Source organism: Procambarus clarkii, chromosome 62, assembly GCF_040958095.1.
Source record: "Procambarus clarkii isolate CNS0578487 chromosome 62, FALCON_Pclarkii_2.0, whole genome shotgun sequence".
NCBI lineage: Eukaryota > Metazoa > Arthropoda > Malacostraca > Decapoda > Cambaridae > Procambarus > Procambarus clarkii.
This window is the reverse complement of record NC_091211.1, coordinates 16,938,706-16,966,193: the sequence shown is the minus strand read 5'-3', so window position 1 is coordinate 16,966,193 and position 27,488 is coordinate 16,938,706. Positions and strand designations below refer to the sequence as shown.

Below are 27,488 nucleotides of genomic sequence, written 5' to 3'. Positions count from 1 at the left end.
ACTCAAGACGGGACAACACAAGTGATTTGAAGAGCACAACCATTGTGATGGGATCTCTGGACTTGAAGGTTCTCGTAATCCATCCTATCATTTTTCTGGCTGACGCAATACTTGCTTGGTTATGCTCCCTAAACGTTAGGTCGTCGGACATCATTATTCCCAAATCCTTGACATGCTGTTTTCCTACTATGGGCAGATTCGATTGTGTTTTGTACCCTGTATTATGTTTAAGTTCCTTATTTTTGCCGTATCTGAGTACTGTACCTGGAATTTATCACCTTTAAACATCATGTTATTTTCTGCTGCCCAATTGAAAACTTTGTTAATATCTGTTTGTAGTTTATCAATGTCTTCAGCAGAGGTAATTTTCATGCTGACTTTTGTATCATCTGCAAAGGATGACACGAAGCTGTCTTATTAATTATGTCTTATGAAAACTTTTTAAACCAAAAATCCTAATTTTTTTAATGTTAGGTTATGTCAGGTCAGTGTCTTACTACTGCGCCATGGGGAATTCATATATATGGGGAAATTTTGAACATTAAAATCAGCGTTTGCCGATTTTAACTTGGGCGACCATTGTGGAAATGCAACACATGGGTTGACCCAATTGTTACTTGGGTCAGATTTCATTATGGTTCAAAACATTTGCATGGCCATTAAGTCTTTTTACACCTGCAGACCACATTCAGGATGATCCAGTAACTCTTGTAGAACTTGTCATGTTACATTTTGATTTCTTCAATATTATTCCAGCAATATACATGTCTTATATTTGGTCGTAGGAGGCAGAAGAGTTGTGGAAGATGTTTGCAATATATTTTCTCTTTGTTCTTATTGCACCCTAGAGTTTGTTTTGTTATACAATTCTTAGTGATATTGTTTATTTGCAGACTTACAAGCACCCTGTATTATGCTCTTGTCACTAGCCCCACAACTTCACTCATTAGGCCAAGGATTTGGGTACACTAACAACATTGATGATAAACATTTTCTCATTGAGCAAGTCCATGATTTAAATTCTGTGTTAAACTGTATAAACATAATTTTTCACAATTCCATCAGCACATACACAAGGCGAAGATGATCTCTTTCTGACAATAATGTTTGGGTTAGTATCATTAAATTAAAAAAAAAAAGAGTTAATGGAATTTCAGATGAGTGATCGCTGTATTGTATATATACAGGCATACCTCAGTTTAAGAGTTTAATTGGTTCCTGGAGACGCCTCGTATTCCGAAAACTCGCATTCCGAAGCTAATTTCCCCATAAGAAATAAAGGGAAATGAATTAATCCGTTCCTGACTACCCCAAAAACCCCACATCAAACTAAATTTTTATACCTAATTCATCTAAATAAACGTACAAAACTATGTTCAAGTTATTACTTACCTTGCTGTTGAATGCTGTAGGCGTATGGAAGATGGTGAGGAGGGGGGAGGAGGAGAGGAGTTACTGTTTGGAAGGGGAGTCACCTTCCATTATCACATCAGGCAGTGAGGACTTCACTGGTATGCACACTCTGGCACATTTTGCCTGCATACCACTAGGACTTGCTTGTTTTACTAAGAATTTGTCTAATGACACTTGTTTTTCCCTACATTTTAACACTTGTCTGTAGTAAGACATCACATTATCATTTAAAAGGTCAATGCAACGGCCTGCTACAGCTTTATCTGGGTGAGTTTTTTCAACAAAACTTTGCAGTTCTTCCCATACTTCACACATTTTCTTAATCAAGAAGGGACATCCTCTACTGCCTCTACTCACAGCTATTTTCTTAGGTTGAACCTTACCAATGGCTTTCTTGAGACCCATGGCAAGATATATAATGACAACTTTTATGCTCAAATGGCCAAAAAAACGATAAAAAACTGTAAATCCTTGTGAAGAATTCAGGTGGGATAGTCACTGGACACGAGACACTGGTAAACTGAGGCGCGATCGCCATGCCACCACGCGCCAGTCGGCCTGTACACGTATCAACAAACTCGTGTCCCGAGGTAACCCTCGCCTTCCGAGACATATTTTTGTAGTAAATCCTGCTCGTCTTCCGAAAAACTCGCATACAGGGACACTCGCATTCCGAGGTACCACTGTACTGTAATGAGTTATGCCAGCCTGAGCAGTGGATATCTTTCTCGGTTATGCCAGCCTGAGCAGTGGATATCTTTCCCTGGTGTAATTTAATATATGTGGTTACAGTCTGCTCTAACTTCTAACTTTTAATTTCAGGCTATTCAGGCACTGGCAGCTCCTCATGTGGAGTCCTCTTCTTCTTTTATGCTCAAATGGCCAAAAAAACGATAAAAAACTGTAAATCCTTGTGAAGAATTCAGGTGGGATAGTCACTGGACACGAGACACTGGTAAACTGAGGCGCGATCGCCATGCCACCACGCGCCAGTCGGCCTGTACACGTATCAACAAACTCGTGTCCCGAGGTAACCCTCGCCTTCCGAGACATATTTTTGTAGTAAATCCTGCTCGTCTTCCGAAAAACTCGCATACAGGGACACTCGCATTCCGAGGTACCACTGTACTGTAATGAGTTATGCCAGCCTGAGCAGTGGATATCTTTCTCGGTTATGCCAGCCTGAGCAGTGGATATCTTTCCCTGGTGTAATTTAATATATGTGGTTACAGTCTGCTCTAACTTCTAACTTTTAATTTCAGGCTATTCAGGCACTGGCAGCTCCTCATGTGGAGTCCTTTAACTTCTTTCTGGAGGAAGGTCTTCAAGCTGCTTCCACAAGGCTTCCCGCAGTGGAGTTTGCTACTCAGAATGGAAATAAAATTTCTCTGATGTATACTGTAAGTCTTTCTTTGTAAGAACTTAATGCTCAACTGTGCTATAGTTACTGTATTTATACTTTATTTATAAGAAGATAATGCAATAATAATCCATTTTATTTTAACCATTTAGTAATACCATATTATGTGCAGCTGTATGTGCACTGTACACTGGAGTTTTAATACTTTGGTTCGTAAGTATGGTATTATTGAAACCTTAAAAGTCCATAATGACTTTTCAGCTAGAATGTCATTCATTCATTATCACTAGTCAGTTTCACACTCAAGGAGTGGAAAGGCATCAGCCTGGAAGAGAAAGAGGGGCAAACATTATAATGAAAGGTCACTGTATAGATATGAAATGAGTCTCTAATTTTCTTGTTTACACTGCCTTCCTCACACACTCGGTCACAATAACCACACATTATCTTTTCCGCCTTCATTTTTTCCTCCCCTTAAATTCACTAGGCTGCAGTCGTACTCTATCTCAAGATATTGAAACTATTGGTATACTCTCTTCAATCACTTATCTTATAACAAATGATATAATACATGTTGCTTTGTATTCAGAAAATACATACACTAGTAATATGTAAATAATGATTTGGTGTGCACTTAACAAATATGAACAATTAACTTGTTCACTTTTTTGTAGCATAGGTTAGTTGTTATATAACTCCCATTCTACAAAACTCAGTTACTGTCCAGAACTGTCATCCCTTAACTGTTAAACTTGGGTCATCACCCTGGCACTGAAATCTTTAAGGCCCTTTGTTAATGCCATTCTTTCAGCTAGAGGCTGGACCTGTATTCCACCAACAATCAGCCCCAGGCTACAATGCTTATTAGAGATAATGGTATGTTGCAGAATATTAAGGTCGGCAAGCCAAGATTACCAGCGGGTGCTGTAGAAGTTTCGGACTACAATGTATACCCTAAAGAATGTATTGAGCGCAGAAGCTCATATACTGCGTCTGTCACTGCAACAATTGCATGGACTCGGGATGGAGAAGAGATGCAATTAATTGAACAAAGTCTTGGAGAGTTACCAATTATGGTTCGAGTAAGTATAGTTCATATTGTATAATTAAAAACAAAACATGAAGTACAGTACTTCATGTTATCAATTACTTGGTGCATATGGTTATTATGGTATTTCTGGAAATTTTGAAAAGCAAAAAGATCTAATGTACTATAGTGTAAATTAATATCTTGAATATAAATAGGTATAGGAACAAGGGGGATTTTGCTAAACCATGTTAGAAGGAAGTGTTAATTCATGTTGCTTATATTATCTTTACTACCCTGTTATCCACTTCCAAGATATGGGGAAGCAGTTCCACGGAAGGGATATGAAATGTCTTGTAAAGGGAAAACAAAAATCATAAGAATGAAAGCTATTTGGTGACACTCATCCTTACAAAACACCTTCAAAACATAGTATTGTAGCATTGTGGGAATCAGTTACTGTACTTCAAGTACAGTAACCACTTAAGCAAAATATCAATTGCTGTATTTAATTATTTTATAGGTTTAGTGTTAGGTATTTCACATTCTTTCAACTCTTGCACTCAGTCCACTTAATTTAATCATCATATTAGTGACTGAGAATACTAATACAAAATGGGTGTATACAGTATTTGGAATGAGATGAAAAAAGCTGTAAAAAATGTGTTTACTAGTTGGTAAAAAAGGAGGGAAGTTTGCTACTGTAGAGTTTGTTGAAAATAAAGAGGCTATTGGAAAGAAAAAGGATGCGTGGAAATTGTTATTGCATTAGGTTATAAATAGGTTTGGAATGTGTAAAAGGGGTGGAAGAAGACCAGTAGAACACAGGTACATTGATTGAGAGTAAAATAGAGAAGTTGTGCATTTTAAGAAGGAGAAAGACTACTGGTACAAATAGATTAACTACTGGTACTTTGAGGTATGGGATTAAGGTGATGGTGGACAGTGTTCGATGTATGTCAGATGGTGTAGGAGGAGGGTGAGATGCCTGATGATTTTATTATGACCATTATGGTCTCTGTACAGTATCACTAAGTATTTTCAGCTCATTATTATAATTTGTGGGTGTTTCAACTGTCCTCTTTTAATTCATTCCAGTCGAAGAATTGTAATCTATATAACATGAGCCCCAAGCAGCTGGTCAAGCATGGTGAACTAGTCAATGAGACTGGAGGCTACTTTATCATCAATGGTGGTCAGCGAGTACTAAGGTTTGCTTTTTTATTTGTGCTGTCTCTTGTAAAGTTAGAAATAAAATTGTAAGTTTTATTGTTTCAAATGTCAAGGGGTTGAGGAGGGGGAATACACATTTCTCCAAATATATATACACACAATTGTCTGCTTGTCCTTTCATATGTTCAGATAGATAAAAAAATTTGGTCATCAAATATATTGTATTTCAATCTGTAGAATTGGCCTGAAAGTATAAAACTTATTATACTTATTATACTGTCAGTTACTGCTCTTATATCATAGAGTTAATTTTTTATATTAACCATTATTATGGTAGTAACCTTGAGTACAAATGGATAAATATCATTAATTTTAATTTAATCTTGCCAAGTTATAGTACTGTTTGTTGAGACAGTGACTGGTGCCTTGAATGCCTGGATTAGAGAAAAACAAAACAAAAATAGAATATATGCAGCCCTCTTGTTGCATGAATAAGAGCTAATGCAAACCTTATGTATGGTTACAAAGTGACTAAGTGGTATAAATGTGAAACATCAAGAATTACAGCAATAGATATAGATTTTCAGGAAAGCACGTGTTATGGGAATATGTACAGGGGACGGAAAATGTCATGGAGATGTAGAGTGTAAGAGTTGATGAACTGCAAGGTTGAAGAGAGCATACAAAGATAGTGTGGGTATGGCAAATGGCTTGACGGATGTTGTGCAAGTGAAGAGAGTATTCTAGTGAATTTGTTATAGACGGAGAGAAAGATCTGGACAAAATTTGAAGACATAGGGAATGTGTTTGTACTTCGTGACATTTCATGAGAAGCAGTAGACATCTGGTGGTATGGAGTGGTTATGAAGCTGTTGATGTTTGCTGGTGTGGAGTGGTTGTTGTTTATTTTTGTTATATACAAGAATGATTAAATAAAGTATGCATGATTAAATAAATGAATAAGAAAGAATTTCTTTTGAATGCCAGCTTCTGTCATTATATTTCCCCTTTTTTTCCCTTCTGGATTGATACCTTCTCAGGGTAATAATTATGAATGAATGTATGGATGAATATGCAAAATTGTCATAAATAACCCGAACATTGTGGCAAAACAATGATGTCGTAATTCAAACAGGCCAAAGAATATCCATACCTGAAGTACTTACTGTATAGAATGCTCTTTTTCCATGTGTAACACTTCCAGAATTCTGTATCTTATCTTCCTAACCAGGTCTGTTATTATATGTTTCAATGAATATGAATTTGCAATTGAGCATGAATACACAACATTAATTAATACAGTACTGGATATTGTTTAATGTAATCATATACTGTATGCTCATTTTACAGATTGTTGACAGCAAATCGTAGAAACTATCCAATGGCTATGAAGAGAGAGACCTGGAAAAAATTGGCTGCTAGTTTCACAGACATGGGCATCATGATGCGATGTGTGCCGGATGATCAGGTATGATTAGGTCACTTAGTGTGCCGGATGATCAGGTATGATTAGGTCACTTAGTGTGCCGGATGATCAGGTATGATTAGGTCACTTAGCAACACAACTGTCTTTCCTGTTGTTCCTCAGTTTTGTCTTGCATATCCTTTCACACCCATCTTAGTTTATCCAACACCGCAATTATGATACACCGTATGTGTGTAAAGTAAACATATTCTGTTACTTTCTGTTGAAACAAAATTCTTTTAACACTTAAAGGCAGTAGAAATGTTAACAGAAAATTGTACTCAAGACCAGCTCTGTAAAGGAAGGAATAATGTAGTTACAAAAGGAATAACTTATGGGAGATATAGATAAATACTGCATACAATATTAGTAGTTAAGCAAAGCCATTTTTCTGTGAATCTTAGAGTTATTTTGTTAATTATGGTACGTATACAAGAAAGTAAGCATTTGCTGATTGTTTATTTTATTTATGAAAGCTTGAAAGACAGACAATTTTATTTATATATTTTGATATTATGAAGTATTTATTGATGTTCCTTTCTTTAATGTTTATAAATCATCTGTTTGTCTGTATGTACATATGTTTTGCTACTTCATTACTGTACTAATATTGTCGACCATAGAAAACCTCGAGATTGACATCCAGACAGATGTAAAAGTAAAATCTTTTGAAGTATAAAGCATTTACAGAATAAATAAATGGCTAGTTAGTTTCCACAGTTGCTGGCAGTGGAATACCACAGGAAGGCCTCTGGCACCCATTGTTTACTTTCCCGTAGCTGATACAGAAATTTCCAGATTACTGGCACTGGAATCTGAGAAAACCAGACTTCCTGAGTAAGCACACAACCAGAAGACCACTTTTCCACACTGCTCTACCCAAGAATAGTGGGGAACTGAGCCACTGTGTTGCAAGTCACCCGGAGTCTTAACATATTCACAATACAGTATTCTAACTGTGGTGGTGACATTAGCTAAGGGAAACTTTCAAGGTGCTGCTCAAAGGAGTATTTCAATACACAAAGCTTTTCTTTTTCTTTTTGTATTTCAAAATACAGATCATTCAATTAATTTTTAGGTTTGCATTTATGGTGTGCTGGAGTGCGAGTGTCAAATATATGACATTTTAGAATATAATATTATAATGCATAATGTATTTTTGATGGAATTCAGAAATTGTAACATTTTCAGGCATCTTCAATTAATGTGCTTCACTATTTGAGTACAGGAGAAGCCAAGCTTCTCTTTAAGCAAAAGAAAGAGAACTTCATAATACCACTTATAATGTGTCTAAAGGCCTTAGTGAATTTGACTGACCATCAGATTTACCAGAAACTCATCAAGGGACGTGAGACCGACATGTATTATTCAGAGCAAGTATTGTTAAAGTTTGTTACTAAAACTTACACAAATTTATGTTAAGAGCTAATGTGAATATTTATTTTAATTATACAGCATATATATTTGAATATATATTTGAAGGTTTTTATAGTATTACAAAGATTATTTGCCTAATAATATTTTGAATCTTGTTTAACATTCCAGAAAAATCAAGAGCATGATGTGTCATCTTCAATCTAAAGGGCTGTACACACATGATATGTGCAGAGAATTTATTGGAAAATTTTACCGTTTCAAGCTTATGGACATTTTACCAGAATGGTCCACTGATGTAGAAATATGCGAGTACCTTTTAAAGTAAGAACTGCAAAGTCATTCAGTGAATGATCCACCTCCCCTAATAAAGACAAATTTACAATGTTGCTGCCTCTTTATCCACGGTCTTTGACTGCCTCCACTGGTGCTGGTCATTCTTTTTGTAGTGGGCTGCTATATTTCTTCAGTCCCTCCATCTGAGGAGAAACTCCTCCTTCCTTTGTATCTTTAGTAATTACTATTTTCCTAAGATGGAGAAACTCCCCCTTCCTTTGTATCTTTAGTAATTACTATTTTCCTAAGATGGAGAAACTCCCCCTTCCTTTGTATCTTTAGTAATTACTATTTTCCTAAGATGGAGAAACTCCCCCTTCCTTTGTATCTTCAGTAATTACTATTTTCCTAAGCTCTGTTTCATCATGTTTTAAAAAATAAGGTTCCCATTTTGTGTGAATGTATCTCGGGTCTTAAACCTTCTAAATTTTCTAAAGGGTTTGCTGCTTTCAATGTCATTTACTACTTTTGGGTAGTGATCATTGTCAAGTCTGTCTGAATGAGTATTAACCAGAAAATACAATATTCTGTTGAGACATTAAGGAAGGAATAGTGTATTGATTAGTTTATATTTTTCAAATTGTCTTTTCATTGTTATAATTTTGTGCTATAAATTTTGGTAGTATGTCTTACCGCTCTAATGGTATAAATTACACATTATATTACCAAAATATATATCATCGTCATTCAAATTGAAAGCTAAATGTTATTCAATTTATGCCAAAAAAGAAATGTCTGATTTAGACTGCTGTACACTTGATTAGTACAGCCATTATTGTAACGCTTTATATAAGTTTTTAAAGAAAGTTTCTAATTCTAAAGTAAGATATATTATTATTGACTTACAAAATATTTGCTGGACTTTTCATTAATAAATTTATCCTACTCTTACTAGCCAGTGTGTGTTGATTCATCTCAAGACCAATTTGGAAAAGTTTGACACACTCTGCTTGATGACAAGAAAACTTTACTCATTTGTTAGTGGAGAGTGCAAGGCAGAATCTCCCGATGCAGTCAGCATGCAGGAGGTTGTTCTCGGTGGCCACACTTACCTGCAGTTGTTGAAGGAGAAGTTGATGGACATTTTAGTTTCTATTAAAGTATATGTGATAATCAAGAATAAGAAGGAAGGCCCAAATTGGGTAGTTGACCCTAGTGAGTATTTTTAAAAATCTAGCCTTTGGTTGGTTATCATTCGTTCGGAGACCTCGTGGTTTTGTCGTGTTTAGTACTTGTTTTTTCCTCAAGGTTCCTTTTCAATACATAGAGAATGTCTCATCTGTTAGAATTCCTAACATGAAACATACAATACTTACTTATGCTAAGTAATAATTCTACTATTGAAACTAAACAATGGAGCTTCATAGCAACTATTTTGTTTATTTTTTGTTTGTGTGATGCCTTGAGAAAGCCTCATTTTAATAATGTGAAACCTTCAATACTTGTGCATGATCATAAAACTGTTTCTTTGCTGGGGGAGCCCTGTTGGCTCCCTGAAGCTATCCAAACTGATATGTGCTATATTAGTTTGTGGCCATCTATATCTGTGGCGATAAGGAGTTCTAAGCCTACTGGGAACCACAAGCCAAAACCTGGTTCCCTCAGAGAGGCATAGGAAGCAATGGCGTATGAGCACTTTACATTTAAAGTATGTCATATTCTGCCATCGACTGAGGGGATACCCAGAAAGGTAGGCAAACCAAAACAAACAACGGACAGTAAATTGCTACCTACAGCCAAAAAGAGCAAAGAAACTCCTTCCTAAGAAAAAGATAACTAGCAACCTTGTCCCTAACTAGTACAGTACTCCCGCTTGTCAGAGTAAAACCCCCCTTCCCAATAAGGTGAGTTCCACTTCGGTTCTCATCCTGATGTTCAAGGGGTCGCTCAGTCACCCCTGGCCTCAAGTTTTTGTTCTGGGTTTTGCCGTGTGTGTGTGGTGTTGTGGCTTGTACTTTGTAAGTATTACTTTGCATGTCGAGGTCATCTTCCCTGGGCGTTGAGGATTCACTCTCCACTTGAGGACTTCGTCGCTTGACGTTGTCTTCATCCTTGGGGTAAGTCGGAGGTCTGTGGCTTCCTGTCTTGCCCCGGGTAGGGGAGTGCTATTGGCTGGGAGGAGGGGGGGCACACTGGGGCTAACGTAGTCTGCTTATACCTATGCAATGACCGATGTTTCTCTCTGGCTGCTAGTTTGCTTGGGATGTGATTTTGGGGGCTTGTCTTTTTTTTTTCTCATTTTTGGGCATTTTCCCTTTGTGACTGGGGGAGATCTGCTCAGCTACTTATTAGGCTAGTCTAGGTTGTGGTGGCTTTCCTCCTCCGTTGCCCCCAAGGTTTCATCACTGCTACTGATAGTTGGTTTGCCTGCTTACAAGCAGGTAACAAGATTAACAAGATATACTGGCTTAGGTGGCTCCAGTGCCTTGGCTTCCCATAGGGCTAATGTACTCTGCGGGCCCTGGCAAACCCCCATGGGCTCGGTTGATAATATGGATCCGTCTGAGTCCACTCTCTCCTTGGGCGAAGTTAATCATTGTTTGTCGTCCCTGCCTCAGGGAGACAGTCACCCCTTCAGTTTCTCCTATGCTGCCTTTTGAGTCATGACAACTGCAGCTCAGAGTCTTGTGGGATTTGTTCCTTGTGCTTCTGTTTCCCATTCCTCATTTGCAGATTAGAGGATTCAAGGTGTGGCAGCATTACGAGCTCTCTTCTTTTCTTGCAATGCACCAGGTTGGTTGCCCAGTTGGAAGCCCCGGAGCTACCCAGCTTGGGTTTTAGGTCCCAGGTTTTGAGGGCGTTGGTCGCTTCAACCTTGGTTCCGTCAGTGACCCCGCTTCTTTTCCAAGGTGGGTTTGTCAGGCTCCTCCACCCCCTGCTTTCGGCTCCCAAACGTCAGGATTTCGGAGTCAAGGCGGGGTTTTCGATTGGGATGAGACTCTGGCGGTTTCAGGGGCTGCCGATCCCTTTGCGGGTGTGGAGGTAGTTGAGCCCGTTCTTCCCGCTGAGGCTTCTGGGTCATCCCAGTGGCCTTCCTTCTCGGAAGCTTTTCCCTGGCCTCTGCCTTTTCTTTAAGGGTTTTTTGATCATTCTACAAACTTGGGGTGGAGCGGCTGGCTCGCCTGAGCGGGCTCTCCCTTCCCCCCATTTGGGGGGGGGCACTAACAAGCGGGCACGCTAGTGGGATAACAATTTGTTTGTTTCTTTGTTTTCTTTTTGGGGAAGTTCTTTGGCTCTCTTTGCGCATAGGTTGCAATTTTAACCAGTTAGAAGTTTGTATTGTTTTGTCTATCTTTCTGGTGGTATCCCCGGTCGATGACAGACATGACAAACTAAATGTAGAGTGCTCATATGGCCATTGCTCCCTGCGCCTCTCCGAGTGAACCAGGTTCTGGCGCTGGTCTCCGTTAGGTACCCAGAACTCTAGGGACTGATGACACTAAACTAATAAGGCACATGTCAGTTTGGATAGCTTCAGGGAACCTCTGGGGCTCGCCCAGAAAATGGTGTTTAATTACATTCCATGCTTTTTTTTTGTAATATTAATTGCAGGTAGCATAGCACATGGCTACCACTCACCACTTGCATTTCCATTGTTAGGTGATATCAAAAGAGCTGCGGGAAGAGGCCGAAGTGTGGGTCAATTGTTCCAGACATTCATTGCCACAGGAACACTGCCTTCAAAGACAAAATGTGGCCTTATGCAACAAACAGGTACAGTACTGTAATTAAGTTTAGTACTTGTTAATATTCAATTTTATTGGATTTTCCTGCTATTTTTTTAGTGATATCTGCCTTTGCATGTCATTTTTAAACTTTAAATACTCATGCATAATGGCAAAAGGAATGAATATATACATTCATATATATTCATAAAGTGGTACTTTGGTTTTCGAATTTCATCCGTTCCCAGAGACGGGTCGTAAGCCAAAAATTCGCAACCCAAAACAAATTTTCCCATAAGAAATAATGTAAATTGAATTAATCCGTTCCACACACCCAAAAATATTAACTTCTAAATACAGTACATTTCATACATAATACACACAAATATTTTGTACTATATTATGTACACGTTATAGCTTACCTTTATTGATGACTTGTTGGTGTATGGAAGACGGTGAGGAGTGGGGGGAGGAGGAGGAGAGGTGTTAGTGTTTGGAAGGGAAGTCCCTCTTCCTTTATAATATCAGGCAGTGATGACTTCTCTGGGGTACTCTCCTACATTTTGCAGGCATAACATTAGGACCTGGTTGTGGCTCACTGCTTGCTTATCTTACTAAAAATCTATCTATAGACATTTGTTTTTTCCTACGCTTCAACACGTGTCTGTAATGAGACATCATATTTTTTCACTCTGAATGATCCCTTGTTTTTCCTCTATCGTCATCCTCGCAACTATTTTCTTAGGTTGAACTCTACCAATGACTTTCTTGGGACCCATGCCATGATATATAATAATTACTTTTATGTTCAAAAATGAAAAAAAAGCATAAAGCAGTGAAATTCTTTACAAAGAATTCAAACACGATCGTCACTAAGCAGACAGCTCTAGTAAACTGAAGCAGGGTCACCTGTGCCACGTGCCACAAGGAACCATGGGCTTGGTTGACCCATATGTGTATCAAGAAAGTCGCAAGGCCAAGCAAAGGTCGTAACCCGATTTGAATTTTCCGACGAAATTGCATTTGTAACCCGAAAAATTCATAAAGAGGGACGGTTGTATCCTGAGGTTAAACTGTATTGTTCTGCAAAACTGGCATAACCGAATTAAAGCCATTGTATAGGGAATCTGATGCAGGAGGTCAGCAAGTGGAATACATTGAAAGCAGTAGTTGAAGTCACTTCCATCTATGACTTTAAGAAAATATGATGAAAACTTCAATATCGAGATGTAATTAATGCAGCAGGTATAATTGGCTAGGAGGTGGGGTATAAAGAGTTATATCCCACTACCCTATGGTTGCTTTGTTACTACCCTACATTGGCATTGTTACTTCAAGCTGCACCCAATTTATAATGAGAGTACTGAGTGCACAAGTTGTTGGAGTGGCAGCGGGTATGGTGTATGGCAGTGTGGATTGCAATTTGTGGGAAAGGGTAGAGAGAATTTGCATGTCTTATAGTCTTAATGCTATATATAGCCAACTCTTCCTCATCAAGAATCCCTCTGCTGCTCTTCTATATTGGTTGTACAGTATTGTACTCTGGAAATTAGCTTGAACAATATTTGAAAAAAAAATTTTCCTTGGATGAAATTAGAACCCTTAGATTGGTAAGCCTGCTGTAACTGCCCCCTTGCCCCCTGAAATTGTTGAAAGGATAATCTCCATGTCAGGATATCACTATAAGAATGGTTAAATTTCATCTATATTAAAAAATTAACAAATATCATGTACCCCCTGTATATTTCAAAGTAAGAATTAAGCTGAGAATAAGAATGAGAAATATGTTTCTTTTGTTTTCCTTAAACTTGGAAACTGTTTTTACCATGTACAGTACCTTAAGCGTTTTATGATGTTTAATGTTAAATTTTGTATTGATAATAGGTTTGACTGTCATCTTGGAACACATAAACAGAATGCGTGACTTGGCCCATCTCCGTGCGATACATAGAGGTTCCTACTTTGTGGAGACTAAAGTTGTCGAGGCACGTAGATTGACCGGGGAGGCATGGGGTGAGTGATAATTTAGATTCTGCATACTGTATTTTATTTCTTTTTATTATTATTATATTATTTTTAAATATTAGACTCGCAAAAAACAGGGAGTTCACTCTATAAAGCCTGCTCATAATACCTGTATATCAGTTTATATCAGTTTCTGTCATGAGATATCAAAATGAGGTATTATATATATAAATGACTCCTAGCCATTTATATATTATTGTGTATATATGCTGTATTGTAAGACATGCTGGCATACGTGACTTGGACACCTTCATTGGTTGCTTATAATTTAAAATTTATGTAGCTTCAACTTCATATAAATTTGTATTATAGGATTACAACCCATCCTCTTGTTTAAATATTACTTTTTGTAACTATGCACACCATAGTACAAACATTATATATATGTTAATAGAATTTTGTACTCTTCACTTTATAGTCCAAAAAAAGGAAGCTGGAAAAACAAACTTAAATATTCCTAGTCCTAGCACACACATATATACTATATTAAGCCTCAGATAGAGCTGTATTAGGCTTGGAAGGTTGAGTTAGGTTAGTTTAGTTTGTCTTTGCAATACAAGTAGAAAATTGTTTTCCGGTTTGTCCAAATTCAATACCTGTAGTACCGATTTCTACTTTCTAATTGTGTTGTACGTCGGTATATGTACTATGGTCCTCATCCTTTCTATAAGTACTGCCAAGACTGGAGGATGGGCTTTAGGATTAATATATAATTTTTTCACTTACATGATTTTATTTTGTATTTTAGGTTTCATCTGTCCTGTTCATACACCTGATGGGGCACCATGTGGGCTTTTGAATCATTTGACACAGAATTGTATTGTTCTCAACCATACTCCTGCAAGTTCTACAAGTTTAGGCCTAGTACTGGCTAGGCTTGGAATGACACCCATTCATTGCACCCCTCTGGCTCCATACACCGAGTGCTTAGAGGTGGTGCTGGATGGCTGCTTAGTTGGCTATATCAGAAAAGATGACTCTGAGGAATTTACACAACAACTTAGAATAATGAAAGCTCAAGATAAGGTGAGGTGAATGTTATATATTTACTAAAGAAACTGTTTAATTACCATGGTAATTCTTTTTATTTTATGCTTAAATATCTCATTCCTGATTAATAATGTAAATGTCTAAAATGTAGATTAGTAATGTAAATGTAAATTAATAAAATAAATGTCTCTTTTTGTGGAGAGGCGTCCCCCCCCCCCCATCCCCGGCTCTTCGAAGCTATACCGGGCCGATATGTATGTATGTATTAGACCGTGGGCCTAATAGCATAGCTTTTGGGAGCCTCTGGCACTCACCCAGAAAATGGCATTTTATTACATTCAATGCTGGGTTTTTTCAGTGTATAATATTACAGGTACCTGTACTGTACTTTGGTATTTATGCTCATAGCCAGACTAGAGGGGGTACCTGGCAGTGCCCAAGCTGTGTCTTCCCTACCTCTTACCCCTCTCTCCCTCCCTCTTACCCTCTCTCCCCACCCTCCCTCCCCCCTCCTTCCCCCCTCCCCCCTCTTTCCCTCCCTTCTTCCCTCCCTTCTTCCCTCCCTCCCTCCCTCCTTCCTTCCTTTTCCCACCTCTCTATTCCCCCCCTCTCACCTCTCCTCCTTCCTTTATTTTACTCCCTTGTGGTTACCTTGTGATGGTTTCAGGGCTTAGCGTCCCAGCGGCCTGGTCCTCGCCCAGGCCTCCTCTTCCCGTTCCCTATGTCTCCCCACACCTTCCCTATGTCTCCCCACACCTTCCCTATGTCTCCCTTTCTTTCAACATATTCCCTGTGTCCCCCTTTCTCCCCTGGTCATACATCTTCACTACATACTATCTTCATTACTGTACCCATGTTCTTTACTCGCTATCTTCATCACTGTAACCCAAATGAATTCAGTTCATCATTTTCACATAAATCATGAAAATGTGTGGGTAAACTATGGGACTAACTTAAACAAATCTGTGGATAACATGTGATTTCATTTTGGTCCTTATGAAAATTGCACAGGGAGGGGGGTGGTGTTAGGTTAGAGGCTGATTTTTTTTTTTTTTTTTTTTTTAATGTGACACTAGTCGACCCCACAATCTGTCCTCTTACAAATTACATCTGAATTTGGCCGTTTGCCCGAAAATGGATGTAATTTGAAAATGATTTTTTTTTTAAATATATACACTTTGAGAAGGTTTAGATACTAAAAACTTTAAGGATGCTTCTGTGTTTGTTGAAATTGTAGGAAGATGGGTTTCCAGCTTAATCCCTCCACCTTGTGATGCTAAGGATGTGAGGATGATTTATTTTCACTGGAAGAGATTTCATCTTCTATATTAATTAAATAATCATCTTTTATTGTTTCAGATCTTTAAGTATACTGAAATAGTGCTCATATCAAAGCGCAAGTACAAAGGGCAGTATCCAGGTCTGTTTCTGGTGACATCTGTAGCAAGAATGATGCGACCAGTGATAAACCTTACAACGCACACTATCGAATACATTGGCACTCTCGAACAACTCTACCTTAATGTGGCTGTAACTCCAGAAGATATAAAAGAAGGGGTTTGTAATGTTTCACCTTACAGTATGTTTAGTGAATTGTCATTTCCTTGTATATACTGTACAGTGGAACCACAATAGAACACACTAATTGAAACCAGACCTTTTCAAAACTTTCAAGGTTTCTGTTCTGCCATGGGTCTCTTCTGTGTTTGGCTGTTGTTCTGCCATGGGTCTCTTCTGTGTTTGGCTGTTGTTCTGCCATGGGTATCTTCTGTGTTTGGCTGTTGTTCTGCCATGGGTATCTTCTGTGTTTGGCTGTTGTTCTGCCATGGGTATCTTCTGTGTTTGGCTGTTGTTCTGCCATGGGTCTCTTCTGTGTTTGGCTGTTGTTCTGCCATGGGTATCTTCTGTGTTTGGCTGTTGTTCTGCCATGGGTCTCTTCTGTGTTTGGCTGTTGTTCTGCCATGGGTCTCTTCTGTGTTTGGCTGTTGTTCTGCCATGGGTCTCTTCTGTGTTTGGCTGTTGTTCTGCCATGGGTATCTTCTGTGTTTGGCTGTTGTTCTGCCATGGGTCTCTTCTGTGTTTGGCTGTTGTTCTGCCATGGGTCTCTTCTGTGTTTGGCTGTTGTTCTGCCATGGGTCTCTTCTGTGTTTGGCTGTTGTTCTGCCATGGGTCTCTTCTGTGTTTGGCTGTTGTTCTGCCATGGGTATCTTCTGTGTTTGGCTGTTGTTCTGCCATGGGTCTCTTCTGTGTTTGGCTGTTGTTCTGCCATGGGTCTCTTCTGTGTTTGGCTGTTGTTCTGCCATGGGTCTCTTCTGTGTTTGGCTGTTGTTCTGCCATGGGTATCTTCTGTGTTTGGCTGTGTATCTCCAAATGTTTTGTGATTTTTCTACCCATAAATGATGAAACACATTTTTGTTTAATTTAAAACAAAAGTAATACAGTATATCTGTACTGATATTTTAATGCAACCATGATATTCAAAAAAAACTTTGTTTTGCTTCAAAAGATGAGCACTATTCTGGTACACCACAAGTAAACTGCTTCAGCAAAAGTCTTGCTCCTGAGCATTTATCTGTTAGAATCTTTACCTACAATTCCTTCTCCTAGCAATGATCTCCAAAAATATATTGTACTGGTTTGTTTCTTAAAAAAAAAAAGATTCATTGCAACACCAAGCTTCTGTTTTAGCCTCTTCATTACCCAGCTATGATCATGTTTCTCCAGCAAGACTGGCTTTTTGTCCATAGCAAGAAACAGCCTTTTAGCCTGACTTATTGTGGTTCTAAATGGTCTATCTGCTTTGTCTATTTCCCCTGAGAATTTTGTATGTAGTAATCACATCTGCCATGACATGGTATGGCAGGGAGCCGAGTGGACAGCATGCTGGACTTGTGATCCTGTGGTCCTGAGTTTGATCCCAGGCGCCGGCGAGAAACATTGGGCAATTTATTTCACCCTATGCCCCTGTTACCTAGCAGTAAAATAGGTACCTGGGTGTTAGTCAGCTGTCACGGGCTGCTTCCTGGGGTGGAGGCCTGGTCGAGGACCGGGCCGCGGGGACACTAAAGCCCCGAAATCATCTCAAGATAACCTCAAGATGACTGTCTCTCATAGTGACTTAAGGTTTAATACCTGTAATCTTTCTCTAAGTTATATCTTTCAGCTCTGGGACTAATTTGATATTTACCTCCGAACTTTATCCAGTCTTGCTTTGTGCTCAACAAGATAAAAACTCCATGCTGCACCAAATTTCAGAATTGGTTTGACAGGTTCAAGTGTCATACCAACCCCAAGACTTTCTCTGCCTGATTCTTGAAAGGTTTCCTTTCAAGAATTTCTCTTGATTTGGTGGTGCATGATTCCTCTCCCATTTGGTGGTGCATGTCCAGCCTTCTCTTGCCAGTACCTCACGTCATTACTTTGCACTTACTTTAAACTGTAGTTGCACTTGTTGGAGCATTATTTAACTTTGTCTAGGTCATCTTGTAATGTGTTACATCCTTCTAAAGTTTTAATCCTCTTCATATGTTTGAGAACTAAGCAATTAAATGAAAATAAATTGATAATGAAGTTATGGGTTTTGTTAATATGGAGATAAGTTGATGTGGACATTTGAGATAAGTTTAGTATTTGTTACTGTACGTAGCATAATGGGGGGAAGGTAAGTTTTTTTTTATATTGCAGAGTGAGTGATTTGTAAAGTTTACCTAATGGTAAAATCTTCATAGATATAAATATGTTTATTATAAAACTAGATGGCATGATTTGCAGGTTCATACACATCTTGAAGTGGGCAAAACAACTATATTCAGCAATATTGGCAAGTTGGTACCATTTTCTGATTGCAACCCAAATCCTCGAAACATGTATCAGTGCCAGGTTAGTTTATGATTACAAGTGTGCTCATTTTCATACTCCAGATACTGATTTTGAATTAAAATTATTTGAAAATTCTTGACATAATTTAATAAAAATTTGAAATAAATATGTTTATGTATGTATGTACTGTATATAAAAGAGCTCACATTTTATGAAACATTTTGCAGATGGGTAAACAATCCATGGGAACACCAATCCACAACTGGAGGAGTCAGACTTATGGGAAAATGTATCGACTACAGTCTCCACAAGTGCCCCTTGTCAGAAATGCACACTACGATGACATGAACATGGAAGACTTTTGTATGGGCTTCAATGCTGTGGTTGCCATAATTTCATATACTGTACGTTTATGATTTTCAAAATTGTTTGCGCTGAGTGATGAGTAGTCATACCTGGTTGATGGGGTTCTGGGAGTTCTACTCCCCAAGCCCGGCCCGAGGCCAGGCTCGACTTGTGAGAGTTTGGTCCACCAGGCTGTTGCTTGGAGCGGCCCGCAGGCCCACATACCCACCACAGCCCGGTTGGTCCGGCACTCCTTGGAGGAATAAATCTAGTTTCCTCTTGAAAATGTCCACGGTTGTTCCGGCAATATTTCTTATGCTTGCTGGGAGGACGTTGAACAACCGCGGACCTCTGATGTTTATACAGTGTTCTCTGATTGTGCCTATGGCACCTCTGTACACTTGATTGTCAATCACTTCTACACTCCTTGTCTTCTGGCCAGAATTGTAACATTCAATTTAATTTGGTTTTAAAGTATGTTTCACTAATTCAAATGTCTAAGCATTGTTAATGGTAGTGTCCTCAAGATAGTTAAATTGTTCATGTACTGCCACCAGTCTCCAGAGCCAGTTCACACCACAGTATAATCACAGTGAAATTAATAGGTTATAAACCTCTAGACATTCCTGGTGTTGTTCTAATAGGATTTTAGATTCCCTGCATATTTGTCAGCTTTACTCTTGGCCCTTCGATGCCTCAGCACTTTATATCATACTGGCTTACTTCTCGGTTTTGAGGTTTCATTCTTCCTAATCTAGCGTTTATATGTATGGAAATTTGTGTGCTGCTCCACCACAGTTGGTGGTGCCATTGATACTCTGCATGGGCCCCTCCAAAGTTCACATTCACATTTTTTAATGCACTTTAACCAATGCCCCTGTTGAGAGACCTGTGTGTTCTATTTTGCAGTGTTATCTTGAGATGGTTTCGGGGCTTAGTGTCCCGCTGCCGGTCCTCGACCAAGCGGGACAAGAATGGAATGGCATGCTTGCAAGAGATTTCCGTATGTGCATATTCACAACATGTTCTTGTATTGTCTATGGAAAGTCCCAGTTGGGAAAGTTTGTAAAGTACTATTTTGTACAGGGAAGTCTTGTACTCACCCTCCTTTTACTCACTGTCCTATAATTTATTTGTCTTTAATATTTTCAACAACATTCACACTCCTGCTCTTTTTACAGATGGGTAAAAATTTGCTGTTGAGTTGGCTTCTCCATTATTTTTTGTTATAAAACTTTTGTACCTCTTTCCTCCCCTCCCCCCCACCCGACAAATGTTTTTATTGCAGAACTTTATGTAATTTTATACGCACTGAGACTCATATTTTCTGGCCTTGGAGTATTTGAATCCTCATCCTGTGATGATAGAAATGTAATAATTATCATACTCGTCCCAGATTTATTTTGTCCTTCGTGTTGCACTCTGCCACCAATGGAGACAGAGATGGTTACCTATTATCTCACTTACTACTATCTTACTGTTACCATTAACATAGTAACAAATTATGTACCATCTAATGTGACGTGTCCCTCTGGCTTTCCTCTTATCACCAAAATAGGAAATGGGAAATATCTCCACATGTCCCTCTATAAAACCCTATGTGCTTAGACTTTGATAACACTGATCAGCTATATATTTGTCTTCCCATATTGACATCCTGATTGATTTCTATTGTATTCATTATTAATAATTCTAAGGCCATGGCCATGGCTCCTGTAAATTGCAATGAGCTGCAAAGTATTAGTTAATATTTGTATTCTTCAATTTATTAGAATAACTAATACAGTATTGTGAAGACTTAAATTAATTTAGTGGCTGTTAAAATTTAGTGACAGAATTTGTATTTTTTATAGGGATATGATATGGAGGATGCAATGGTACTGAATAAGTGTGCAATGGAACGTGGCCTGGCACATGGTCAGATATACAAGACGGAGTGTGTAGACCTGACATTGCTTGCGGGAAAGAGCAGAGGACCAGGGGCTTCTGAGGTAAGACATTATTTTGTACCATGACAGATATTAGCATGAATATGGTTGCATGCTCATTTGCAATTATTTAGAAATTTGCACTCAAGTCAACTGTAAAGTACTGTACAGTTGACATTTAATAATATGATGTGTTATATTATATGTCCCGCAGTCCTGATATGGTAGTGACATGAATAAGGCAAGAGCTGGTGCTGGTATAGTTATATTTCCTGTGTTTATGTCGGATTTACGTATTAAAGCTTTGTTACAAATTCAAGTTTTATTTGGTTATTACAAAGATAATTGAACATAGCTTTGTAAAAGAAAGAAGTGATGTGAAGGACCAAAATCTATTATCTTTGTATTTCTGTACAGTATTTGTTAATACTGTATTATATTTGTGTTAATCACCAGTCTTCTTTACTTGTTATTTCATTTAACTAGAAGTATACTTCACTTCCTAAGATGTGCACTTAATACCATATAGTTTCTTAAGGGTTTATGGGAAAAGTTGACTTGCTTGATAACCAAGAATTGTATTACCTGTACATAATTAAATTGTGTACAATAAAGCAGTCCTGCTGAAAGTACATTTTGGAACATCACATTAAATTAATCTTGGGTGTGTGTTGATGGCATCAGTTGGTTCATTAATACGAATGAAATGTCTGTACTGTATTGGTTGGAGATTAGCCTTGGGTAAGAATTATATGTACTGCAACTAATCTGACTCGCTGTAAGGGTTAAAAGATTATAAGAGGGATCGGAGTAGGAGTGTTGGAGCAAGGTGGTACTGTAGCAAGGCATACTTTTGTATATGTAGAGTATATCACTATTAGTACAAGAAGTTGAACGCCTTTTATGTGCATAGTAAACTTTTCTTTTTGTTTTCCAGACAACTTATGTTTTTAGAAGAGATCCAGACAAGCCAAATCAAAGACCATTTATAGATGCTAATGGACTTCCTTTTCTTGGAGCACAACTTACTGAAGGAGACCCATTTTATTGGTAAGATCTGTTGAATGTTTGTGTCTCTGTATACGTAACTTCTATAGTAGTGGCTCTATAGCAACTGAATAGCTTGACTCCTAAATATTTTATTCTAGCCTTTGCACTATGGATAACTTTATTCAGGAATTTAATAAAATAGTTGTTGCATTAGAACTCGTTGAAATAATACCAGACCTGATGATTTAAGCATAGCTATATATATTGACCATATTCAAAATTGAGCAATATTATATATGCTGCTAAAGACTAAATTTTGACTTTATTTCTTGATCTCTGGATGTAGTGTTTATGACATTCATCAGAAAAGGTATCAAGAAACAGTATACAAAGGTGAAGACTGCGTTGTGGATAAATATAGTATCATGTCTGCTACTCTGAAAGAAGGAGAGTGCCAAAAAGCCCTCATAACTTTAAGGGTTAAGGTTAGTTTAATCTACCAATTACATCCTCTTTGAAAATAATGGTTGAATATACAAAAATATTATTTAAATATGCTTTTCAGTTATAGAGATAGTATTGACAGATACAGGCAACCGAGCTCATCCATATTTTATAAATACAATAGTGGATATAAATATGTTGTTGATGCTTTTTACAGAGAAATCCTATTATTGGTGACAAATTTGCTAGTCGTAGTGGTCAGAAGGGCATTATGAGTCGGTTATATCCTGTCGAAGATCTGCCTTTTTCTGAACGAGGCATAATTCCGGATATCATCTTTAATCCTCATGGTATACCGTCTCGTATGACAGCAGGTTAGTGTGTTTGGTGTGTGGAGTTTTCCTTATATTGTAAGTAATTATTATTATCGTTATTTACCTAAAATTGCAATGCAAAGCTCATGAAAATTCTTTATATTGAGATTCTTCAACACCCCTCACAAGTCACCTCCACCCAAATGCTCACACCAACATTAGTACTTCGATAACTGTAAGTCTCTACCACTAAACCATCTGTCTACAGTATCAATTTATAGTCCTGAAGTGTTTCCAGGAGACTTTGTATCACCACACAATCCCTTCAGTCTTTCAGACTTTCTTACCCTCACCCTACCCTTTCTTTCTTATATTGCTCCTCTCTTCCCTTCCAGGATACTGGTCATCTGTCTCTACCATACCATCCCTTTGTTTTATCATTATACACCCTTCATATTAAATGATTCAATCATTCCATTAATATGTCCATACCACCTCAGTATATTATGCTTCACCCGCATTTCATTCCTCTCGCCCTTTTCACTCATAACACATACCTCATGTACTAGTACTTCCTCATTACTATACCCATTCCAGATATTTAGACCAACTGCTTTAAACAAATATACAATCATTTTCAATGCTTGTACTCCAATTCTATCCAATTCATGTGCCAATTCTATTCCAATTCTAATCCAATTCTCCAATTCCGAGAGCCAATTCTATCTTAAATCAAATTCTAATGTAACTTCCTTGCCCTCTCTTAACACACTACTCCCTCTCATTACTCTTATTTCACCATCTATACTCCCACTTTTATATAGCACTGCCCTCAAGTAATTCCAACTTAATACCTCTTCTAATGTTGTTTTCGTCCTACCATTACTATTTTTTTTAATCCTACATTTAAAATTAATCTTCCCACTCTTTAAGGATCTTTTTAATTTCAATAAACTATTTTCTGGGGTAGAAAAGTGGCTCCCCCAGAAGATAGTTTATTCATATCAAAACAAGATTTTTATTGTGTGTGTAGAGATGATCCACAGGAGGAAACGTGAACCCTTCAGAGAGGTAAGTGATGGAGCATGGGAAATGTAAGCCAGCCACCAGGGAAGATAGCCCAGACCAAATTGTTTGGCTTGTTTTCCTCAGGATTGCTAATGAGTGGGGCTTAAAAGCCTGGATCATTTCCTTAAGGCTTGGCAGCCACAATGCTATTGCTATGGGAAAGCTACTGAGCGGCCTGAATGAAAATGGAGTTTCATTACATTCAACATTTGATTTTTGTAGTTCAGGCTGGTCTCAGTTAACAAGTTTAGTAAAAGTGTGGTTATAGTATTGAACAGTGTAATACTGTATAGTAAAAAAAAATTACCTCTTGCTGTAACTGCACATTTAAAAGAATTATTGTGAATAATTTGCAATACTAGCAATGAACAGAAATTTACATCTATAAACTTATCCAACTTAAAATGAAAACTCTAATTCTGTAAGAGTAAACAAAAAATTAAACTTAACCAAACTTGAAATTAGAAAGTGCAACTAATTCAGCTTATACATGACTGGAAGAGGGGTGTCATCTTGCCACTAGTAATGTTTGGGGGAGCGGCACATGGCTAGCAAATGAGGGAGCTGCCTTTGTCTTTGTTGGTTGACCCACCAAGTGATCTGTTGATTTGATATGTCCATTGTCATTTGTCTTTGGGACCTTTTGTACAATTTATAATACAGTACTATAATACACCATTCAAACATCTCTAATACAGTACCAAAATGTATTATTTCCAATAAGTTTTACTTTATTTTTTTTTTAGGGAAGCTGATAGAACTGGTTGCTGGTAAATCAGCAGCAGAGTTTGGTAAATCATTTGACTCAACACCATTTGAGTTTTCTGATGAGAACCCTGCTGTTGATTATTTTGGAAAGATATTGGAAAAAGGTAAGAATTAATATTGTGATAACCTTAGAGTAACTAAACACTTATACATAATACACTTGTCATAATAATGATGATGCACAAATAATGGTTTATGAAATAATTTAAGAAGTATTTGGATTAGCAGATGCATTGATACATCATTGAAACAACTGTGCAGAATTGGCATATTGTTACTATGTTATTAGAATGCAGATGTGGTAATATAGTTACCTTAGGCATCTGCTCAATTTGGAATCATTCTACTGTAAAATATGGATGAAATAGAAGGATTTAATTCATTCAGTACAGTAAAGTATTATCGTTATGCTCGGTTAGAATGGAAGACTTGCAGTTGAGCAACCCAGTGCATGTGCTCAACCTGCTTTCTTTGTTGAGAATACTGTCAAAGCTCATTAAATGAGATATTAGGGTGACCCCAATCTTATTCACTCGGAAATTGAAATTAGTCAAAGTTCTTTCGATGCACTTAAAAAAAATGCAATTTTTGTACTACGTCCTACTTAATTTATATTCCCACTTACAATGAACACAAATTTATATTGTTATGGGAGGGTCTTCATAGAAATAAATAAAATAGAATGATAACCAATATTTCAAGTTACCAAAGTTGAGTAATTTTGTCTGCTTAATCACTAAAGGAATTAAATTCTGTATTCCCACCTAACCATAAAATTCCCTACAGTGTAAGTGCTTGTATAACATGTATTTCCTTTTTTTTTACCATTATCGGACTTTGTATTTGTGCCTCTACATCAGCACAGTCATTTTTACAAGGCGTAGTTCCTCTTAAACTTATATATAATTGACAGAGTAACTTGCTTTCTCCTAACATCCATATTACTTGCTGCTGCTATCAGACATTGTTTTGTTTTTCATCTAAGTACAGTATTAAAAGAAACAAGTTCAAAGAAAGTCTTCAGTTATGGTCTGGCTTATTATATCATGGAAGTGGAGAAACACATGGGTGGTCAAGTTCATTGGGGTGGGCTGGGTCCACTTGGGGCGTGATACTTGGGCCGGGTCCATTCGGGGCATGGTACTTGGGCCGGGTCCACTCGGGGCGTGATACTTGGGCCGGGTCCACTCGGGGCGTGATACTTGGGCCGGGTCCACTCGGGGCGTGATACTTGGGCCGGGTCCACTCGGGGCGTGATACTTGGGCCGGGTCCACTCGGGGCATGATACTTGGGCCGGGTCCACTCGGGGCATGATACTTGGGCCGGGTCCACTCGGGGCGTGATACTTGGGCCGGGTCCACTCGGGGCATGATACTTGGGCCGGGTCCACTCGGGGCATGATACTTGGACCGGGTCCACTCGGGGCATGATACTTGGGCCGGGTCCACTCGGGGCATGATACTTGGGCCGGGTCCACTCGGGGCATGATACTTGGGCCGGGTCCACTCGGGGCATGATACTTGGGCCATGAGATGAAATACACTACACACAGTTTTGACAGTTTATAATTATTTGTTATAATACAGTGGTGTATTTGATATTTACATATATTTTTATATTCTTCATACAGTGTTTTAATAGATTTGTTCATTATAAAAACCTGCCATGTGTTGTTAACTAACCAAACAGCAAACCTCATTAATTCAAATTTCTGTACAAATCTCTTTTCCAGCGAGAATACACCATAACTGAACCTTAGTGACTTTTAATAATACTCTTCCTGTCTTCATACATTATTCTTGTATCCAAAGGGAGAGTTAAAATTATCTTTAAAACCTTTGTTACACTATACTGTACCTATATACATATTATTTCAGCTTCATAAATAGTGTGTTCTTTTTATCAGGTGGCTTCAATTATTATGGTGAAGATGTCCTGTACAGTGGTGTAGATGGACGCATGATTGAAGTGGAAATCTTTGAAGGCATTATTTACTACCAACGTTTGCGACACATGACAGCTGACAAATGGCAGGTTAGTATATTTTTGTATGGTAGATATGTATCAGACACTTGATAAAACGTTTATTAAATTTTTATCAGTTGTCATTCTATACAATTTTGATTTATCAATTTCTCAGGTACGGTCCAAAGGTAGTTCTGATACGTTAACACGTCAGCCAGTAAAGGGGCGTAAAAGAGGAGGAGCAATCAGGTTTGGAGAGATGGAGCGGGATTGCCTTATCTCTCACGGTGCGGCTTTTACTCTAAAGGACCGACTTCTTGACTGTTCTGACATCTCTCTGGTAAGTACATTTTCAAAATACTGTACATGCTCTTTACTCCTTTTATGATGAATATGCACCTGCAACTGCACTTTAAAATTGCTAAAACCATTTGTACTGGGTCTCTGTGAGAGAGAGTTAAAGATATATTACAGTATAGGTTGTATAAAAATCATGCCATGGCTGAAACAACTGAACTCTATACCACTCATCTGAGGTAAGGTAAGGTAATTATCAAAAGAAGGCACCAAACCGGGAAGGCTATGTAGCACCATCAAAGTGCGAAGTTATCAGAGGGCCCACTCATCTGAGATGGGAAACTGGCAATGTTTTGGTTCATCTTGAGCTATTATGGAACAGGGCTGGCTAAATGCTGTCATGTTTTTATATCTCCAATGAGTTGGCTTAATGCTTAAAGATTGCTTATAAGGTATTTGTAGGCAGGATACCCAATGATTTTGTCTTTTCATTTCCACTGAGGTTTCTGTTAGGTAGCTGGAGTACAGTACTTCATTATACAGTATTGACTTGAAAAGCACATTATTCTATGACCATAAAACCGAGCCTCAATTTGATGTAAGGTCAAGTAGCAACTATATTAGTTGATTTATTCATTTTTGTTTCCCTCCTGAGATGTTATGTGAGAAGCACCTTGGAGGTCATTCCATACCATATCATAAAAAAGGGGACTTTTCAACC

General features: G+C 38.1%; 1 protein-coding gene across 2 annotated transcripts in view; it reads left to right on the top strand.

Moving 5' to 3' along the window:
• Positions 1-27,488, top strand: part of Polr1B (RNA polymerase I subunit Rpl135) — a 33,765-nt gene that overhangs the window by 1,597 nt on the left and 4,680 nt on the right. The window contains exons 2-21 of one of the 2 annotated variants that reach the window (XM_045755572.2): positions 2,676-2,813; positions 3,661-3,855; positions 4,899-5,011; positions 6,324-6,441; positions 7,630-7,811; positions 7,984-8,136; positions 9,044-9,303; positions 11,749-11,862; positions 13,698-13,826; positions 14,587-14,864; positions 16,188-16,385; positions 18,600-18,707; positions 18,875-19,051; positions 20,846-20,983; positions 21,858-21,970; positions 22,257-22,395; positions 22,572-22,728; positions 24,483-24,608; positions 26,412-26,539; positions 26,646-26,810. In XM_045755572.2, coding sequence (XP_045611528.1) covers positions 2,676-2,813; positions 3,661-3,855; positions 4,899-5,011; positions 6,324-6,441; positions 7,630-7,811; positions 7,984-8,136; positions 9,044-9,303; positions 11,749-11,862; positions 13,698-13,826; positions 14,587-14,864; positions 16,188-16,385; positions 18,600-18,707; positions 18,875-19,051; positions 20,846-20,983; positions 21,858-21,970; positions 22,257-22,395; positions 22,572-22,728; positions 24,483-24,608; positions 26,412-26,539; positions 26,646-26,810 — 3,129 coding nt within the window. The remainder of the gene's footprint in view (positions 1-2,675; positions 2,814-3,660; positions 3,856-4,898; positions 5,012-6,323; positions 6,442-7,629; positions 7,812-7,983; positions 8,137-9,043; positions 9,304-11,748; positions 11,863-13,697; positions 13,827-14,586; positions 14,865-16,187; positions 16,386-18,599; positions 18,708-18,874; positions 19,052-20,845; positions 20,984-21,857; positions 21,971-22,256; positions 22,396-22,571; positions 22,729-24,482; positions 24,609-26,411; positions 26,540-26,645; positions 26,811-27,488) is intronic. The other variant, XM_045755574.2, reaches the window with a different exon arrangement.